Raw genomic sequence first — 17,409 nt, 5'->3', positions numbered from 1 at the left:
TCACCAGATTCCTTTTACCTGGCCGCAGTATGTCAACAGGCTTGCCTGCTTGCCTCTTGTGCTTCTCTCTCCTCCCAAGCAGAAAAGATGATTAATTACACCAAGCTGCTGCATACCGATTAAATATTACTATTCATGCATTGCATTAAAAAAATTTTTTTAAAAAAGAGGACAGGAGAAGAGCTCTGGAGGTTGCCCAGGAATGTTTGTGGGTTCGGCACATCTGTTAGAGATTTATGCCCCTGACTAGCATGTTGCTGTCTGAAAACGAGTCTACAGCATTCAGGATATACCAAGGCTTCAGCTGAAACCTTTGTCAATACATTTAATAAACTGTTGACAATAAATAGCATGCTTCTGCAGCTTATCTCACTGTGAAGTGCATGTTGAATATCATGTACTCTTGCGATGGTAATATTACACAAAACGTGGGAGGGAAGTTTGGTTTACTGCAACAAGATTGGACCATATGTTAAAGAGAGAGAAGTAACGGCGTGGCATTGCTTCGCCATAGTGGCCAGAGGGACATTTACAAGATTGAATTTTGAAAAGGTGAAAAAAATGACCTTTATAACATGCCAAACAATTAACCTGTGGAAGTCAGAAGGCATTGTAAAGCTATTCTGCACTGAAAGGCAGAAATAAACAATTCAAAATGTTAATTAACTGGTTGGATGCACTCTTCTCTAATTTTGCTTCATTAACGCATAGCAAAGGAAATTCTCGTGTAATTTACTTTATAATGTGCTTCTGTGGTAGCCACAGTGTGTGCCCCGTGATTAAAACTCTGCTTCATTTTCACACCGATGAACCAAAGAACGAGGATGAGGTGTCGAGAGCCAAAATTTCAGTTTTTTTTGTTTTGTTTTATTTTTTAATTGGCAAAATACCTGGTGATAAAGATGTTAGGAAATGCACTAAAGTGTACACCAGGCTCGTTGGGATATGGGTGGCATGGGTGTAAGCATTGTTCTACACAGTGTGGCGTTACACAGTGTGTGGCGAGACGCAGTGTGTGGTGAGACACAGTGTGTGGTATTTCAAATGGAAGTCCACAATCTTCAGTCAACCTGTAGTTCTCTCACAGTTGTTCAGTAGAATGAAAAAAACAAAGCAAATCTCTTCCGCGAACCCTCTCCGCTGAAGCTTTCGTAATTGCTCAACAGTGTTAAAGAGCTCTATTTATATTTATTTTTTTATTTTTTTGTGTTATAAACACCAAGCTAACTTGCTGTGGTACAAGTGGGAAGAATTGACTTTAATTGCCTTACTCAGTGTGAAAGGGCTCCAGCAGAAGTGGGGCATGTGTTCAGACTTTATTAATATAACTGTAGGCTAGCTGTGATAATAGCCTTTTCTGATTTTAAGGGGTTTCTCACATGTTGGTTGTAGTTTTGAGCATTGTGGTGTTTGTTTGTTTTTTCTCATTTCGTTACTGTTTTTGTTCCTCAGATGATCTTTGGGACCCTAAATCCCGTAGATGTGTAAGCCTGGGTACAGAGTCAGTTCGGACACTGCTGGTGTTAGACGACTCAGTGTGGGCGAGCTGCGGGAACTCTGTCACAGTCATGGAAATATCTAGCTTCAACACACAGGTAAATAAAGAAACTGTCTCTGGACATACAGTTTGGCAATGTATACAACTGCTAAAAATGTGAACAGCCAGTGATTTTTCTACATTGCTTCAAACTAAATAAAACAGAGCAAAACACAAAACTTAATGTTAGTATTTGAATACTGTTGAATTTCCACAGCTGATAGTAAATCTGCGTTATGAAAAAGCCCATAGAACAAAGAGAAATGTATTTGGTTGAAACAAGTCAGATATAGTTAGCAAGTAGCTGATGAGCTGATAGCTGTTGTCACTCCCTGTCTGTGTGAAATCTCATTTCCACATGGCACATGACACAGAAGAGAAATTATTGCATGCTAAAATTCAGTTGTTAGAACATCCGTTTATGTTCCCTGCTAATATTTTGTTCTAAGAAATATTAGTTAATGTTATATTTTCAACTGCATCTAGATTTAGCATCTCATCACGGTTACCCATCATATTAAGAAATGTGGACGCTGTTTAAAAACAGGTTAAGAAATAAACTTCAAAGAGATTATCTTTGACTTTTTCCAAAAGGTTACGCGAGCAAACAAATGAGTTCAGTGAAAATCCACATTACAGTGGTTTTGTTCTATTTTTGTTTTCTGCAACATTTGAAGAAATGCAAACTTACACTCCTTTCATTTTCTGGGAAGATTTATGCAGCCATCCTAGAGAGCCAGCATTCTAATCTGTGATGTAATCAAGATTTACTGCCTGGAGCTGCTGCATAGACAGAGACACAGACCCCTTGTAGAGTCATACAGTGTTTGTTGGAGTTCTTGCTCAGAAAATGGTTTTATTTTTCTGTGCCACTCAAAGTTGCGGCACAGAATGTGTACCATTCTCTCCAGAAAATTAGTTGCCTTTGTCATTGTTTCCATTTTTCGTGTAGTCATTCTCCAAGGTGTTCTTCTGTACAGCGCGTCATTAGCGGTTTAGAGCAGGGTGACTTCTCCAGCTGAGGTACACAATAATGAATGACATAAAACAAACTCTTCTGGGTAATGTTAATATGGTATTCCGATGCAAAACTGCAAACCATTACTGCTTAATTATAGCTCCCAGATGTAAGTCTACATGGCTGTATAAATGGACAGGGTGTTAGCTTAAATGAGCATGTGTACCAAGTCAACCTTTCCTGGGTAAATAAAAGTTTATGACATATAAAATTAATTGCTGAATTTAATTAAAAAAACAACAACTAACAAACAGAAACAATACCAATTAAGAGAATTCACTTCATTTCATTTCATATAAAAGTGTTTTTCATTTTCATTGTAAATGAGTTACATTTTCGGGGGGGAGAAAGCGGTAGAAAATGTACCACCTTCATTTCAATTGCAATTACTGATGTTTTTGTTCCCCCTATGCCTATCATAAAACTGCTGATGTAGAGGAAAAAAAACATCTTCCTCAAAAATCAGAATTATATAAGATACATTTTATAGGTGTTGTTTTTGGTTTTTTCAGAAACATCACGTGACAGATCTGGATATTCAAATCAAAAATAGCTGCTTTTTCAGCATGCTTCAAAATCGAGTCGAGCTAGTGTCTCCTTTTATTCCTTCACCTTTTTTCCCGTAGTCTACTTCTCCAGAGACACAAGCTTAATCAGCTGAATGACCACGCAGTTCTGGTTCACAGTATCTCCCACAGAGCTTAGCAGGTCAGCTCTGGTTACTACTTTGCTAACCTTGTCTTCCTCACTAATATGGACTCAAGAGGGCTGACTTCACAGGGGCTGTGGTGCATATCCAGGATCTAGACAAGAAGTATTTGGCACCTACAGGAAGAGATGTGACTTGGTTCAAGGCTCAAGGGTCATGGACTCAATTCTACTTCACTTCATTGTTTCCCCACATGGATGTTCACCACTTTGTGAGATTTGTACTTCTGAATCATTTATCTGTGACTCTGCTGGACACGTGCCCCGTTTCATTTGATGCACCCTGCTGCTCATCGTGAGAGTCTTTTTAAATGTTCACAATCTGGCCTTGGCTGCACAGTGTTATTTAAATATATCATTTTTAGTCTGTTTGGGTAAACAAGAAAATACTTCCTATGGTGTTGAAATTGCCTTCAGCAGATCCCCAAAGGATTGTCATAACACTTGCAAAATTGTATGGACTCTCAGCTTTGTATTATTTAATTATATTCACTCTAGCCCAGTGGAGTACGTGAAAATTATAGTGCTGACAAATGCTTAAAAATACCATGTTTGTAAGGAAAGGAGAAAGCAATAATAGAAGAAAGAACACATTTAGAAATTCAGAAGCAGCTATCAGTTTTATCACACAAGGATATTTTATGTAGTTCAAAGAAACTCCAAATGGCACTTTTCACTGCTGTATCTGTAGCTGAAAACAAGATGAGTGTTATTTTAACCAAAATGCAAATACTAGCATGACAATGACAACTTTCTCAATGCTCAGATAGCACGCCGTTTATCTTGTTCAGCTCTAAAAACAAAGTACAGTTTATGACCCAACCTCAACAGATTTTCCCTGTTTATGAAAATGGATCATCATTTAATCGTTATTTGTGATTCAACCTCTTGGATCCATCTAGGTCGGTGCAAAATTTCATGCTAATCTAGCCTATATTAATCAAAACGCCCGTTGCCGTCTGAGTTGTTAGTGGTGCTAAAATGTTTTTTCAGACAGAAGCAGAGATCCAATCCTTGCCAAGATCAGCATTAGTTCCCACTAATCACACCTCTAATTTGGCACACATCTGTTTTATGCATAGACTGAATTTGAAATGTGTAGACCCCTCGTGACTTCACTTGTTGGTTGTGAAGTTCTGTAAGGTTTTAGAAGTGAATCCATATTTGTGTTCATTTACAAAAATATGTTCAGAGGTTGCAGATCTAACATTTACATGCTTAAATGTTTACATATGCAGCTTTCAAAGGGTTCTAATAATGTGCTGACCGTTTCTGTGGTTTTCCTATGCAGTTTAAGATTTTCTAGCTTCAGACTGGTGGAGTTGATAAAGTGTGGCAAGACTAAAGGTGCTGCTTTAGAGAGTTATCTATCTCTATCAGGCTGTTTCTTTTCAGTAAGAGTGATCAACTACCTCACAGCAAGCCCTCACTTTACAACTTTTTGGAAATGGTCGTGACAGCAAAGGCTACGTGGTTAGGAAGTGACTTGTCAATCAAGATGTAAAAGTAAGGATTGAGACCACATGCTCATCAGGAAAAAAATTATTGATGTATTATTTTAAGTCAGAAGTTGGAGCGTTTTCTAATGCAGTCGACCTTGCAGTCGCTCCTGCTGGCCATGAAAATAAATATAGCTTTAAGAAGTGTGCTTTTGTGTTATTCTCAGCGGTTTGTTTTCTTGTATTCAGACTAACAGAGCTCAACCTAGATGTCGTTCAGTTGGCACTGCAACAAAAAAATACCCCCCTCTTGACCTAAAAAGGATTGCCACCAACTCTTTCCCCCACCGCCACACCCACTGTGTCTCTTCACATACAATTGCTACAGTCACGCTGTGAGGCATGTTCACACCGACCAACCCTATTTACACCAAACACACACAGAAGGTGTGTGTCGGGGTGGAGGGAACAGTGTTTTTATTTGTTATTAAACTGTTTCACTCAAACAAAAACAACGAAATTACTAAAATTATAACCCTGTTTACATTCACATCACGCCAGAGGAAAGGGTTTGGTAGCAGCAGGAACGCTGAATACGACGGGACTCTGAAACACCTTCATTGATTAGAAAATGAAGAAAATTTCAACCAATCAAGGGATTTTTTATTTAGTAGATTGTCACGCAGTAGGGGATCTGACTATGAGAGTAAAACAGAGCTCGGTTTGTTTGTTTTGATTCATACACAAATTTCATTTTGCTCGAAAACTGCCAAGCTTGGCTTCGTTATTTCAGGCACTCAACATCCAGTCTCAGTATCATTACAGTGCTCCACAAACTCCAACAGTCTGTGAAGGTTTGAGTCACTCCCATATAACCAGACCTTAACAAAGTAGGACATACGTGGGCATACAGGCTTTGATCAATACTGACTGGCAGGCCTTGTTCTTTCCTCTTCCCATTACTATTTCTTACTCTTCCTGCTTTCGCCTATCACTCACACGTCCACTCAGCTCCTTCGCCCTTAGAGTGAAGATGTGGACTTTGCACTCAGAAAAGGACAAAGACACCTTGTCACCCTGTGTAATGAAGGACTAATGAGCTGTTCAGACCAGCTGTAGTGTTTGTGGCTTTAGCTCTGCTGTTATTTCCCACTGCTGGTGGGAGGAATATAGGGGAGATGTTGCTGTTAGTGTGGCACTGCTGAGCTGAGTGGAAAGGGCACATTACTACTGTCAAGCTTCACTGACTAACTCATCTCTGTAAGCAGCGTTGGATTCAGGAGACTAATACCACGTTGTTGGTTGGGGGCAACAGTTGTGGCTTTTACTTACCTCGTATTTGACACAACACAATGGGCATTCACTGTGTTTTATCTACAGTATACGTGTGATGAAATATGGAATGGATTTTGCCGTGCGGGCTGAAATGTGAATCGATGCTTTTGTAAATTTTATTACACCCATTAAATCAATATTTTAAATATTCTTGGGCACTTTTTGAGAATCCTTGTAGCCCCGTCAGATGGGCCTGATGTGTTGGTTTCGTTTTTCCAGGATCCCATCCAGGTGGTTTCACACACATGGCAGGAAAGATGGCGTCTAACCGCCGCAGTATGTTACCCATTGATGAGCTGGAAGTCCGTTTTAGAGCCACCTTGCTCGATATTGAGGAATGCATTACTTATACATCGCATGCAGTGCAACAGAATTTTTCTCTCCAAACGTGTCAACATATTTGAATTGCAATGGCTTATTGAAGGTGAAATTTTCCTTGTTATTATGGATATCTAATTTTTCGATGGCTGCACTTGAAAAACGTAGAGATGCACTGCATATTGTTTCCCTAGTGGAACAGGCACCCACTGCTGAGGAGTCAATTAAAAGGGAAAACACATCAAAGTCTTCTCTCCTTTTCCCTAATTTCAAACAAAGGAGGACCCACTGGCAAGGGCACACAAACAGGTGGTAATCCCTGTCTGCTGGTGCACTTGGGTTGGGGTGGGTGGTGCATTCTCATCCATACTGAGTCACTCTCACTGACTAATTGCCCAGCTTCATGCAACTTGTGCATTGACAGTGATATGAGTTTCAAGATGATGCCCAAAGCAGCCCTTGTCACGCCTTAGACCGCAGGGGCTGTATGTGTTGCCATGATAAGGCTCATTGCATTTATTTCAAGCTACTCATTAAGACTGTGCCCAAAACTATTTTTCCATTGTGCTCTTAAAATGATAGAAGCCAAGGCAATGATGCAAAAACATGCCCCGTGTGTCAGTGACTCTTTAAATGACTAAATTAGGAGGGACAGCTAGACTTTATTTGTAGAGCAACACTAAATGTATTATTCAGGGGACTTCTACTTCGACCTCATCGAGTTGTAATATAACCACGGCAGTTATCTTAGATATTTAACAAAAAAAATGAACACTACACACTTGAAATTTGAATTGAATGCCACAATAATTTGAACGCTAACTGAAAATGTTGTCATTTTTTCTCTGGTTCACTTTGTATTTTAGCTGGATTTTTATAGTTGATGCTGAAAATCTTGCAAATATTGTACCGAGGCCTCAATATTGGATGTCCACTCATTATGTGGAGAAAAAGTCATGTCTGTTGTTTGAAAGACCAGAACGAGAATCCAGAGAGAGCTAACCTTTCAGTTTTCTAAATGTTTTCTATATTATTTATTGATGAAATGGATGATTGCATTTTCTTCACATGTTGTTGTAACAGAAATAAACTGTTTGTTTGACAGAAGTTTGAAGTTCATCCAGACCCGCTGGTCAGTGTTGCACACATGGCGTGTGCTGGTGGAGGGGTGTGGATGGCATTCTCAGAAGGTTCCTCCATTCGTCTCTTTCATACTGAAACGTTGGAACTTCTGCAGGAAATCAACATCTCAACACGCTCAACGCTCCAGAACACTGGTACATGCCTGTTTAATTTTTTGGGGTTTGTCTTTATTGCACGACATGATGCTTTCCTCCAGAATGCAGAGAAATATTCTTCTCCTTTGGTTTCTTGCACTCACAAGATTGACCTGATAAGTATCCATCTCGGGCCTCTGGAAAGCCATAATAGAGTCTCTCAGTGAATGACAGGGATTAATAAAAAAAAGATTCATGTCATTAAGCAGTAGTAAAATGGCAGCCTTAAAGATTTTATACATAGGATTACTTTGAAAATATTCTTGCCTTTCTTCAAATCCATGCTTGTTTAATATCGTGCCATTTTACCTCTTCTTCTCTACATGCACCTCCCCTCTATCCTCTTTTTGAGTTAATATTTTACTTTCTTTTTGTCCCACTTTTTCCCTTACGCTCCCTTTTTCATCTTTTCCACTCTGCTTTAAAATCCTCTCACCCCTGTTTTACTTCTCACTGCAGTGTGTTTAGGATGCCACAGAGAACCCATTACTTCCTGTGCACCTTCCTTCATGATGGATGAAATATTTATCTGCAACTGTGGGTGTTTTTCCCTTTTTTAAGCAAGAACTATGGTAAACAAATTAGAGCATACCTAAAAGTGTCTAATGTGATAATGATAGTTTGACTCAGTGTCAACTTCGCTCAAACATTTTCAGGCGGTGGCTTGTGCATCTATTAGCCTATTTGTAACATGAATTCAGAATATTGAAGATCGCTTTAAGCTTAAGGGAGAGGTATAAATACATCTGGATTCAGAAAATTTGGTCCTTTTATTGAGTCACACCAGAGTGTGATTGATGTATTTAGAGCATTACTCCATCATATCAGGAATAAAAAGCTTTTCTCTTGTGAGTTGTGTAAAGAAAGAATACCAACAGGCATATGTTTCAAGCACAGAACCTTTCTCTTTTAGATCAAAGTTCCTTTTTTTCCCCCCCGCTCACGAGGAGACTTTAAGGAGAACAGGCTCCTATGGCCATAGTATCTGGAGAAAACTGTGACCCAGAGGTCATCTTCACCCAGCGCTGGTGCTCCCCCTTGAAATATGCAGTAGATCTGTGGGAGGGTCACAGCCTCAAGACTTGGCCCTGGGGGAAGTTACAGGGTGAAAAGAAAAAGAGTTGCGCGGCTCATGTCTTCTGGGTCCACAAAAGGAAGAGGATCTTTGACTTAAGTTGTGATTTGTTGAGCTCACAAGAGAAAAGCGGATCCCTCGACACTCTACAACCAAAGATACTGCACATGAATTACTGATAGTTGCTTTCCATCACTCGGTCTCTGCTCCCTTAGGTTTCTCCTTGACTTATGCTAGGACATGCAGTAATGATATACCCCCTAATCCTCTCCCCTTAATGTGATTTATACTCAACAGGGAATTCCAGTTGCAGTAAACAACAGAGAAGTTTCTGAGGCAGAGAAAACTGCTGATCTCTTCTCTACTAATGCCTTTAATAGTTCTATCCTTAGGGTGAAAAAAATATCCCAAAATAAACTCCTCAGTGACATATCATAGGGAAACATTTATCTTTTGGAGACATCTTCTTTTTAAGCTCCCACGATAAACCCACTACATTTCGGAGTGTGTACATTGCTGTAAAAATTGGAGGTGCAATATTGCTCGAGGTTAAGCTATACCTCCTTAATCTTTGCCATTATCCCTCTGTAACACTGTTCTAAAGACAATGCCTGGTGCCCACATCTTCCGACTTAACTTGAGATTTCATGGTAGCCTGTGAGTGGGTGTTCATGAGCATCATTCTCTCACTTAAGCCCTCTAACCAAAGCACAAACAGACAAACAGCTCAAATAAACAGTTTTGAGATAAAAGCCATTTCCCCCGACGTCTAACTAACTGCTGTGACCCTCTAACGTCTCCATCCAAAGGCCTCTGCGCTCTGTTTGCTCACTGCGCTTCCTCTTGTACACACTGCATGAACTTCTTACTTGGCAGGATTCATCTCTGCACAGTGAAATTAATTAATTAATAACAGTGTTGAGCCACTCATGCAAATCGTCATAATCTGAGCATGACACACAACCGCGTGTAAATACAGCTACACATGTAAATGAGCATTCTCTTGGTTGTATTCAAATGACTGTTGGTGTAATTCAATTATCATTGCCATGGATATTATGGTAAATGGTTCTATAGATAACTAGGCCACAGTGGGAGCCAAAAGCTGAGGGACCACATAAGGAATGCAAAAATAAATCCACAGCAACAATGTTTTTTTAGTCCTTTGTTAACTGGAAACAAAGAATGTGCATGTACAATAAGAGGGTGCAATTATCCTTTCCAAGGCACTAATGCAGTGCTACAAACAGCTCTGCAGTGGGAAACCTAACAGTACAAAATATATGTTGAATATTGCATCATGCTCTATAACAGAATTTCAAAGTTAACTTTATCCAAAGGATTATTAACACACTCTAAAGGAAAAGAAAATATGCCTGAATTGTAGCAGAATGAATAACAACTTGCTGCAGTGCATCACATCTGGTGTTATCAACTACAGACGAGAATAAATAAGTAGGTAAAGAGTTAAAGCTAATTCTGCTTGTCCACGTGCACAGTGATGGCCCTGGTTAAGATAAATAACAAGACACAAAAATCAAAACTTTTGTAGATGCGTGTGTGCGTGTGTGTTATCAGGAGAGTTGGAACTCCCTCCACTACAGTCAGCAAAACATTTCTCCCATGCCTTCTGCTTCGCTTGCACTCTAAATCTTCCCAGAAATTGCAAAATAAATATACTTTGAATAATAATGTGAAAATTACAGCCCGCAATTTTAAAAATAAATCAGCTAGTATAATTACGAAGCAGCTGAAAATGATATTTTTTAATAAGAACGGCCAGTAAAAAAACAGCAGAGGTTCAAGCTACGAATAAGACAAGATATTGCTCTTCCCAAAATAAAATAAAGCAGGAGGTGGCTGTGTCTCAACAAAACTGTCACAGAGCAAAAAACACCAACCCCTTCATATCACAGTATCAGTTTTGTGCAGCATTGTTTTGGGGAGACACACCTGACACATACCTGCACAGCAGATAATACACAAACATGTGGCCTACAGCATGTAGTATACACACTCATATTTTCACCATCAGGACTTTTTAAAAATCAGACCCATGTTCGTGTTAAAGTTGGGTTTGTTTTAGTATAGAAGGTGCAGCGACTGTGAAGCAGGTGAAAACGATGTAGCTCCACATTTCTGAAGCACTCAGTTCGCAGACAAAAATGTTTAATATTGAGTTCACAGTCTCGTTTCTTCTGTTGTGCTTCTATGAGTTTTCTTTCAACTGGGTCAGTAGCAAGAACATGGATCCAACTTTTCATAATCTTATGTAACCCAGAGCCCTAGGTAGCTGTGCTGTGCATGTGTTAAGCTTGGCAAATACAGACTGATCACAGAGCTTAAACCTTACCTAAAGCTAACACCGGGAATCAACAATGAAAGTATTTCTATTTATTTATTTATTTATTTATTTATGTGGACATACTAGGACTGAACTGTTCTGGTATTATTAAAATAAATGAAAGCCCATAATTCACTCTCTAAAAGATAGACCATCCAGTCTGGTTGTATCTTTTTATCAGCAGGGAGTCTATTTTTATTCCACAATCTCCAATAACATGCTGGAGTTTTGAACTATGTTATTCTGTAACAATACGTGGTGAAGAAAACTCAATTTTCTGTCAATGTTTTCTATATTGCAGGTCAGAAGAGCATGCGAGTCACAAGTCTTCTAATTTGCCAGGGGCTGTTATGGGTGGGCACAGCTCAAGGCTTAATTATCACTCTTCCAGTTTCCAAACTGGAGGGCATCCCCAAAATAACAGGTATGGATCAGAAGGGGGTGTCTGACTCTGATTGAACGGCCTCTTAAGAGGTCAAAAGAAAATGGAGGAGTTGTGCTTTTTTTCGAAAGAAAATTACTCTGCACTGCCCATTATTGAGGTCGCACTTCACATTCTTCTTGTTACCGTGGGAATCAGTGCAAATATAACTAGGCTGACAAGACACAAATCATTGTGTGTATATATGTTTTCGAAGGATAATTTAAAAACTGCTTGGCTGTGTTTTCTTTATAATGCCAAGGAAATGAGGTCATTAGTTTCCCACTTGCAGTACCCTTACTTCACGGCCATCTTATTCCAGGCTAGTTTATTGAATAATATGTAAATATGCCACAAACTATAGCTGCCGTTATTGCTGCTATATTGGTAGGATTATGATAAATTGACACAGTTAACAGCTGATGACATATGATCCAAGGCTGGGTTCAAATCATTTCAAGTTCATACATTTGAAATTGGAACTTGCATTATTCTCACATTTAATTGATGCAACTCATGACGTCTTGACCCCGGCCCTGTTTATAGCAGAATGCCATTTGAATATTTTTGTCTTCTGCCTTCTTCAGGAAAGGGAATGATCTCACTAAATGCCCACTGTGGGCCTGTGGACTTTTTGGCGGCCACCACAAGTTCTCTGTCTCCTGAACTTCTAAAGAGGGATTCTGTTGGGGAGAGCCCAGACTCTGCATGTGTAGTCGAGGATCGCAGTGACAACTCCTCTCAGGAATCCCTGCAACCTTCCAGCTCCTACCAGGGAGAGGGGAGAGGCAAAGGGCGTGGCGTTCTGCTGCAGTATAAGCTGCGCTCCACGTCGGGACTGCCCGGACGGCCGTTAACGGCGCTGGGCGACGAGGCGTCGGACTCCTCGCTGGAGTCTTTAGAGCACAGCGTGGAAGACGGATCTATCTACGAGCTCAGCGATGACCCAGAAATGTGGGTCCGGGGACGCACTTGTGAAAGGGATGGGGGCCGCAGGGACAGGGTGATTTCTGCTGCAGTTATCTCTGGAGGAAAAGGTTTTCGCAGACTGAAGGAGGGAGCAGCAGCAGGTACTAGGACAAGTGGGGAGGGTTTAGAGAATATTCTTATGGTATGGCAGCTCCCACTGACAGTGTGATGTGGCAAACTTATGTGTATTCATAGAATTCTCCATAGCTTAGGCTTGAATCACCTACTCCATAAATTCTGTACATTTGAGTATATGATGAGAAGGCGGTTCCTCTGTCCCAGAGCATGGCATGTTATGTTCGAACCTGTGAAATAAGCACGCTAATGAGTTAATGCTGCTTATAAGTCAGCCCATAGGATCCTTTGAATGTTCAGGATGGCGCATCGTGATCTTTGCAGCAGAGGCACAGGCCACTACAGATTAGGTGTGTGCTGTGGGATTGTTTTGAACAGCTCCCCTCCTTAGTTAAGATTGATGCGCCACAATTTAACCTCATCATTGCTACGTGTGCCGTGCCACATCTACTCGGTGCAAAGGATTTCTGTGTGAGCGCCCATGGACACGACGCGTTTGAGAGGCAGCCTTTGTGGAATCTGCCATGCTCTGCAGAGTTGGAAATGGACGTCTTTTATCTGATCCTGTGGGAGAGATCCCATCTGTTTAGAGCTGAAAGCTGGGGACTACCATCGCATCACAAAGCACATTAGCATCACTTTATAAGCTTTGCCAGCTTTTTTCTCATCCCATACAATGTGAATGTACGATACCTTGCATTGTGTCTCAAAGCTGAATCGGTGCTCTCTGGGGGAAAAAAAAAAAAAGAATGTCATTTTTCTTATTTTTTTGCAGGTGTTGCAAAAATTACTCTTGGTTCTTAAAGCGTACTTTGCCTATATTAAGAAGAGTCATCCTAGTACAGTGTTTTTAAAAAAAAAAAGAAGAAGAAGAAAATACGTGATTTGGAAAACTACCTGATGAGAGTCACAGATGGTGATACTCTACACTACAGAATCTATAATCACACTGCAGAATGATCTAATTATTACAGTTTTATTTGATCAAATGAAACTTTTCAGTGCCAGAGCAGCGTATTATCTTCCCGCAATATTATAAATGCCAGATATGTGTTTCATTAGTCACTGGCATCTATCAGCATAATTAAACAAATGTGCACCCTGGTTTGCGAATACTCTGCTCACATCAGTGGGAAGCCACATTCAAATATTCAAAGTTAGACTCAAACGAATGATGAAATGAAAGCGCTGCAGCCATCTAAACTGCTGTCAGCTGTGTACAAATACAAATGCTCATGTTTACAGGACCATTAATTTCAGTAACAGAGGAAGATTCTGACTAAATATGTTCTAATACAGTTACAATACAATTAACAGATGGTCGTGATGATGTATATTACCAGTGATATCACCCAGGACTTTAAGTCATGGAGACTTTTTCGTGTTTTCCTTCTGTTTTGCTAATGTTTTGTAAATATTTGGAATTTTAGTCAAACATTTTGTCCATAATATTTTATAATCAGGATATGAAGACGTCCTTAAACAACCTGTCATTCCTTATGTATAGAAACCTCACAGTTTTTCTGTGGTTATCATGTCTCGAGATTAGTTGATTTACAGAATTTGTGTTTAACCAAAAAAATATATATATAAAACTCTTTTTTTTAAATAATTAAAAAAATACAAAGGGATAACAAAGTATATGTAATGCAGTGTCCTTAGAGTCCATACATATTTTTAAACTTGTGAGCACTGTTAAGATTCAAGAATTGAGAAAGGGTACAAGAGGTGATCGAAAAATAACCACACTGGTCCGGCCGGGTGAAGTCAAACGAAGATTTTAATTCACATGTGGGAAGATCACTGAACACAGCAATTGATCTTCAACTTACTAAAGCACAAACAATTATTTTATAACATCAGGGTTTATTTACTGACGCCCCTTCATGCGTCACAGATACATTTTATACATAGATCAGATCAACATCATCATGACTTTTTACCTAGAAAATCATCTTCTATTTTCATGGCTAGCCCTTCCTGTCTACCTTTCAGTTCTTGTCTTGTTCCTCTTTCTTGCCGAGACACCAAGAAACGGTTCCTCTTTTACCAAGACAATTTTGCAGTTACAGCCAAACATATCTAACCTCTTCCTCTAAATAAATCTAATTTAAAGTGTGTGTGTGTGTGTGTGTGTTGACCTCACATGCTCTTTGTGTCACCTCTTCACCTACTGTCTGTGTCTCGTCCTCAAATGCTCTTTCTCAATTCACCTGTTGCACTTCTGACCTTTTACCAGACCAGAAGCTCACTAAGACTATGTGTATGTCTTCTACTAAATAAATGTTTTAACCAAGAACCTCTACTAAAACCTTAATACAAGAATATGAACATATAAAAGATAATAAAATAAACTGATATAAGTGTTTTGTAAGCATGTATTGCAATTCCTTCTATGTTCTAGTTTTCCCTCAGCATGTATCACCTGAACAGTCACGTCAGTGAAGCTTACGACCTTTAAAGAACCTGAACATCAACTCAAATAAGCACAGATATGCAATATGTATAAAATAATTATAACTGCCCCTGAAATACAAAGTTAACATCATCATAAACATCTTAAGGCCATCTTAAAGCTATCTGTTATATTGTTAAAGCAATGCTCATACTGCAGATTATATTATGCTGGTAAAATACTTTTTGTTTATCCCCACAATCCCCCTTTCGACCTCTGACACCCCAGAGGTCGATACATAGGTTGTTGTTCACTCCTCAGTCCACTCGGCTACCTCCAGATCCATCATCGGCATCATGGACATAGGGGCCACCGCCCCAGGGTCCACTGCCTTTACAATCACTTTCTCTACCAACCTTCGTGCACAAGGAATGAGACAACAACCACAGGTCACCAAAATACCCACCAATACAGATAGAGACGACATAACTGACAGAGCAAGCCCCTTCCACTTTCCCCTTTTTTTTTTTTTTATTTAAACCACCCCTTTTCAAACTCTCAATTTGTTACCACTCCTTTTTGTAGGCGCGGCGATCTCCTCCTAGGCTGCTCTTCTTTCTTCGGCCTTCCAGGTAGACTACTGGTCGGCCCGTTGCACAGGTGAAGAGGTTTATTCTGCCTCTGTTTCTTGACACCTGCGTTCTTTGAAGACGAATTTTCCTCCACCAAGCTCTCGTGTGCGGGTGCACACTGCGACCAATGGTACCAGGTGTCGCCTTTCCCTTTCAGCTGGACTGCTGTAGCCGTCCGGGCGGTCACCTCATACGGACCAGTCCAGCGGGGCTCCTTCCACTTTCGCTTAATGACCTTCAGCCACACTGCCTTTGCGTCCGGGACCTCTCCGTTCCCCGTGGGTCTCTCACAAGTGACCTGTTTTGTAAAGCTGGACACAAGAGCTTTCAACTCATTAAAATATTCTGCATGCGACCTGTTGCTTGTCCTGGGCTGCTCCACCGGGACCACTGTCCAGGGTGCTGGAAACTGTCTCCCAGTCAGCAGCTCATAAGGGGTGAAACCTGTGGATTGGTTAACAGAACATCTTATGGTCATCAAAGCAATGGGCAGGGCTGCGACCCAATTTAGCCCTGTCTGCGCACAAATTTTAGCCAACTTGTTTTTCAAATTTAGGTTCATCCTCTCTACCTTTCCTTGAGATTGAGGATGATAGACCGTCCCGAACTTATGTTGCACTCCCAACATCCTCTCTACCTCTTGCAAATCTTTATTCTTGAAGTGAGTACCATTGTCTGATCTAATTCTCTTGAGAAACCCATGCCTTGGAATGTAATGATTGATTAAGCACTTAATCACACTTTTCGCATCTTCACATTTGGTCGCCCATGCTTCGGGCCATCCAGTCAGAACATCCACACACACCAACAAATACCTCACCCCACCTGGGCCTGTATCAATCATGTCGGTATAATCAATCACGACCTCTTCTCCTGGCCTTTCTGGCATGAGAAACTTACCAGCTTCAGGTTTTACTGCTGGCTTTGGGTTGTGTGCCCCACAAATTAGGCACGTTCTGGCCTTTTCCAGTATCATCCTTCTCAAATCAGGATGCCACCATCGGCACAAATTTCTCTCCATCTGTTTCACTCCCACGTGACCAAGCCCGTGAGCCTCATTCACCTTTTGTTCCGCCATTTTGGCCGTTAAAGCGGGACGCCCATCTGGCCCCCTCCACAAACCGCCATCTTGCCAGGCTCCTTTGTTTTCCCACACCCCCTTTTCCTCTGGGGATGTCTCCTCCTGAGCCTTTCTAACTTCTTCCATGCTGTTAGTGCTAACCTCCTCTTCTGGGGTTACCTGCACCAGTTGTCTCTGTCCTTTGTAGCCCGCTGCTTCCTTTGCGGCTTCGTCAGCTTTCTGATTTCCTCTTGCCACCATACTGTCTGCTTGTGAGTGGCCTTTGCATTTTATAATACTTACCTCGTCTGGGTCCTCCAGGGCCTTTTCCAGTTCCTCCATTTCCTTTTTGTGACAGATGGGTGCATTAGTGGCCGTCCTGAACCCGGCTCTCTTCCACTGAGCCAGTTCCACATGAGCTGCTCCAAACGCATATGCTGAGTCAGTGTAGATGTTCACTCTCATGTTTTTAGCCAACCTCAGGGCTCGAATTAGGGCTATCACTTCAGCTCTCTGGGCCGACTGTTGTCCCTCAATTTTTCCTGCTTCTTTCACCTGAAACTCAGTTCCTACTCTACAGACTACTGCATAGCCCGCTTTCAATCCTTCTTCATCTCTGTGGCAGCATCCATCTGTGAACCAATCCTCAGCTCCGTATATGGGCTCTGCCTTCAGGTCTTCCCTGATTTTTCCTTCAACCTGGGCTTTCTTAATACAGTCATGTGGTTCTCCTGACCCCATTAGGTCTGCCATATTTATTCCTTCATGTGTGAATATCAAATTTGGCGCCTCTAAAATTTTGCTCA

General features: G+C 40.8%; 1 protein-coding gene across 5 annotated transcripts in view; it reads left to right on the top strand.

Annotated features, from left to right (window-relative positions):
* Window positions 1-14,281, top strand: part of arhgef10la (Rho guanine nucleotide exchange factor (GEF) 10-like a) — a 115,916-nt gene extending 101,635 nt beyond the window's left edge. For all 5 annotated transcript variants that reach the window (XM_026167152.1, XM_026167150.1, XM_026167151.1 and 2 more), the window contains 4 exons: window positions 1,453-1,595; window positions 7,461-7,632; window positions 11,353-11,475; window positions 12,060-14,281. In XM_026167152.1, the coding sequence (XP_026022937.1) occupies window positions 1,453-1,595; window positions 7,461-7,632; window positions 11,353-11,475; window positions 12,060-12,610 (989 nt within the window). In that variant the 3' untranslated portion in view covers window positions 12,611-14,281. The remainder of the gene's footprint in view (window positions 1-1,452; window positions 1,596-7,460; window positions 7,633-11,352; window positions 11,476-12,059) is intronic.
* Window positions 14,282-17,409: the final 3,128 nt, after the last annotated feature.

Source organism: Astatotilapia calliptera, chromosome 5 (assembly GCF_900246225.1).
Source record: "Astatotilapia calliptera chromosome 5, fAstCal1.2, whole genome shotgun sequence".
NCBI lineage: Eukaryota > Metazoa > Chordata > Actinopteri > Cichliformes > Cichlidae > Astatotilapia > Astatotilapia calliptera.
Note: the sequence above shows the minus strand (reverse complement) of the source record. Positions and strands in the feature narration are given on the sequence as shown.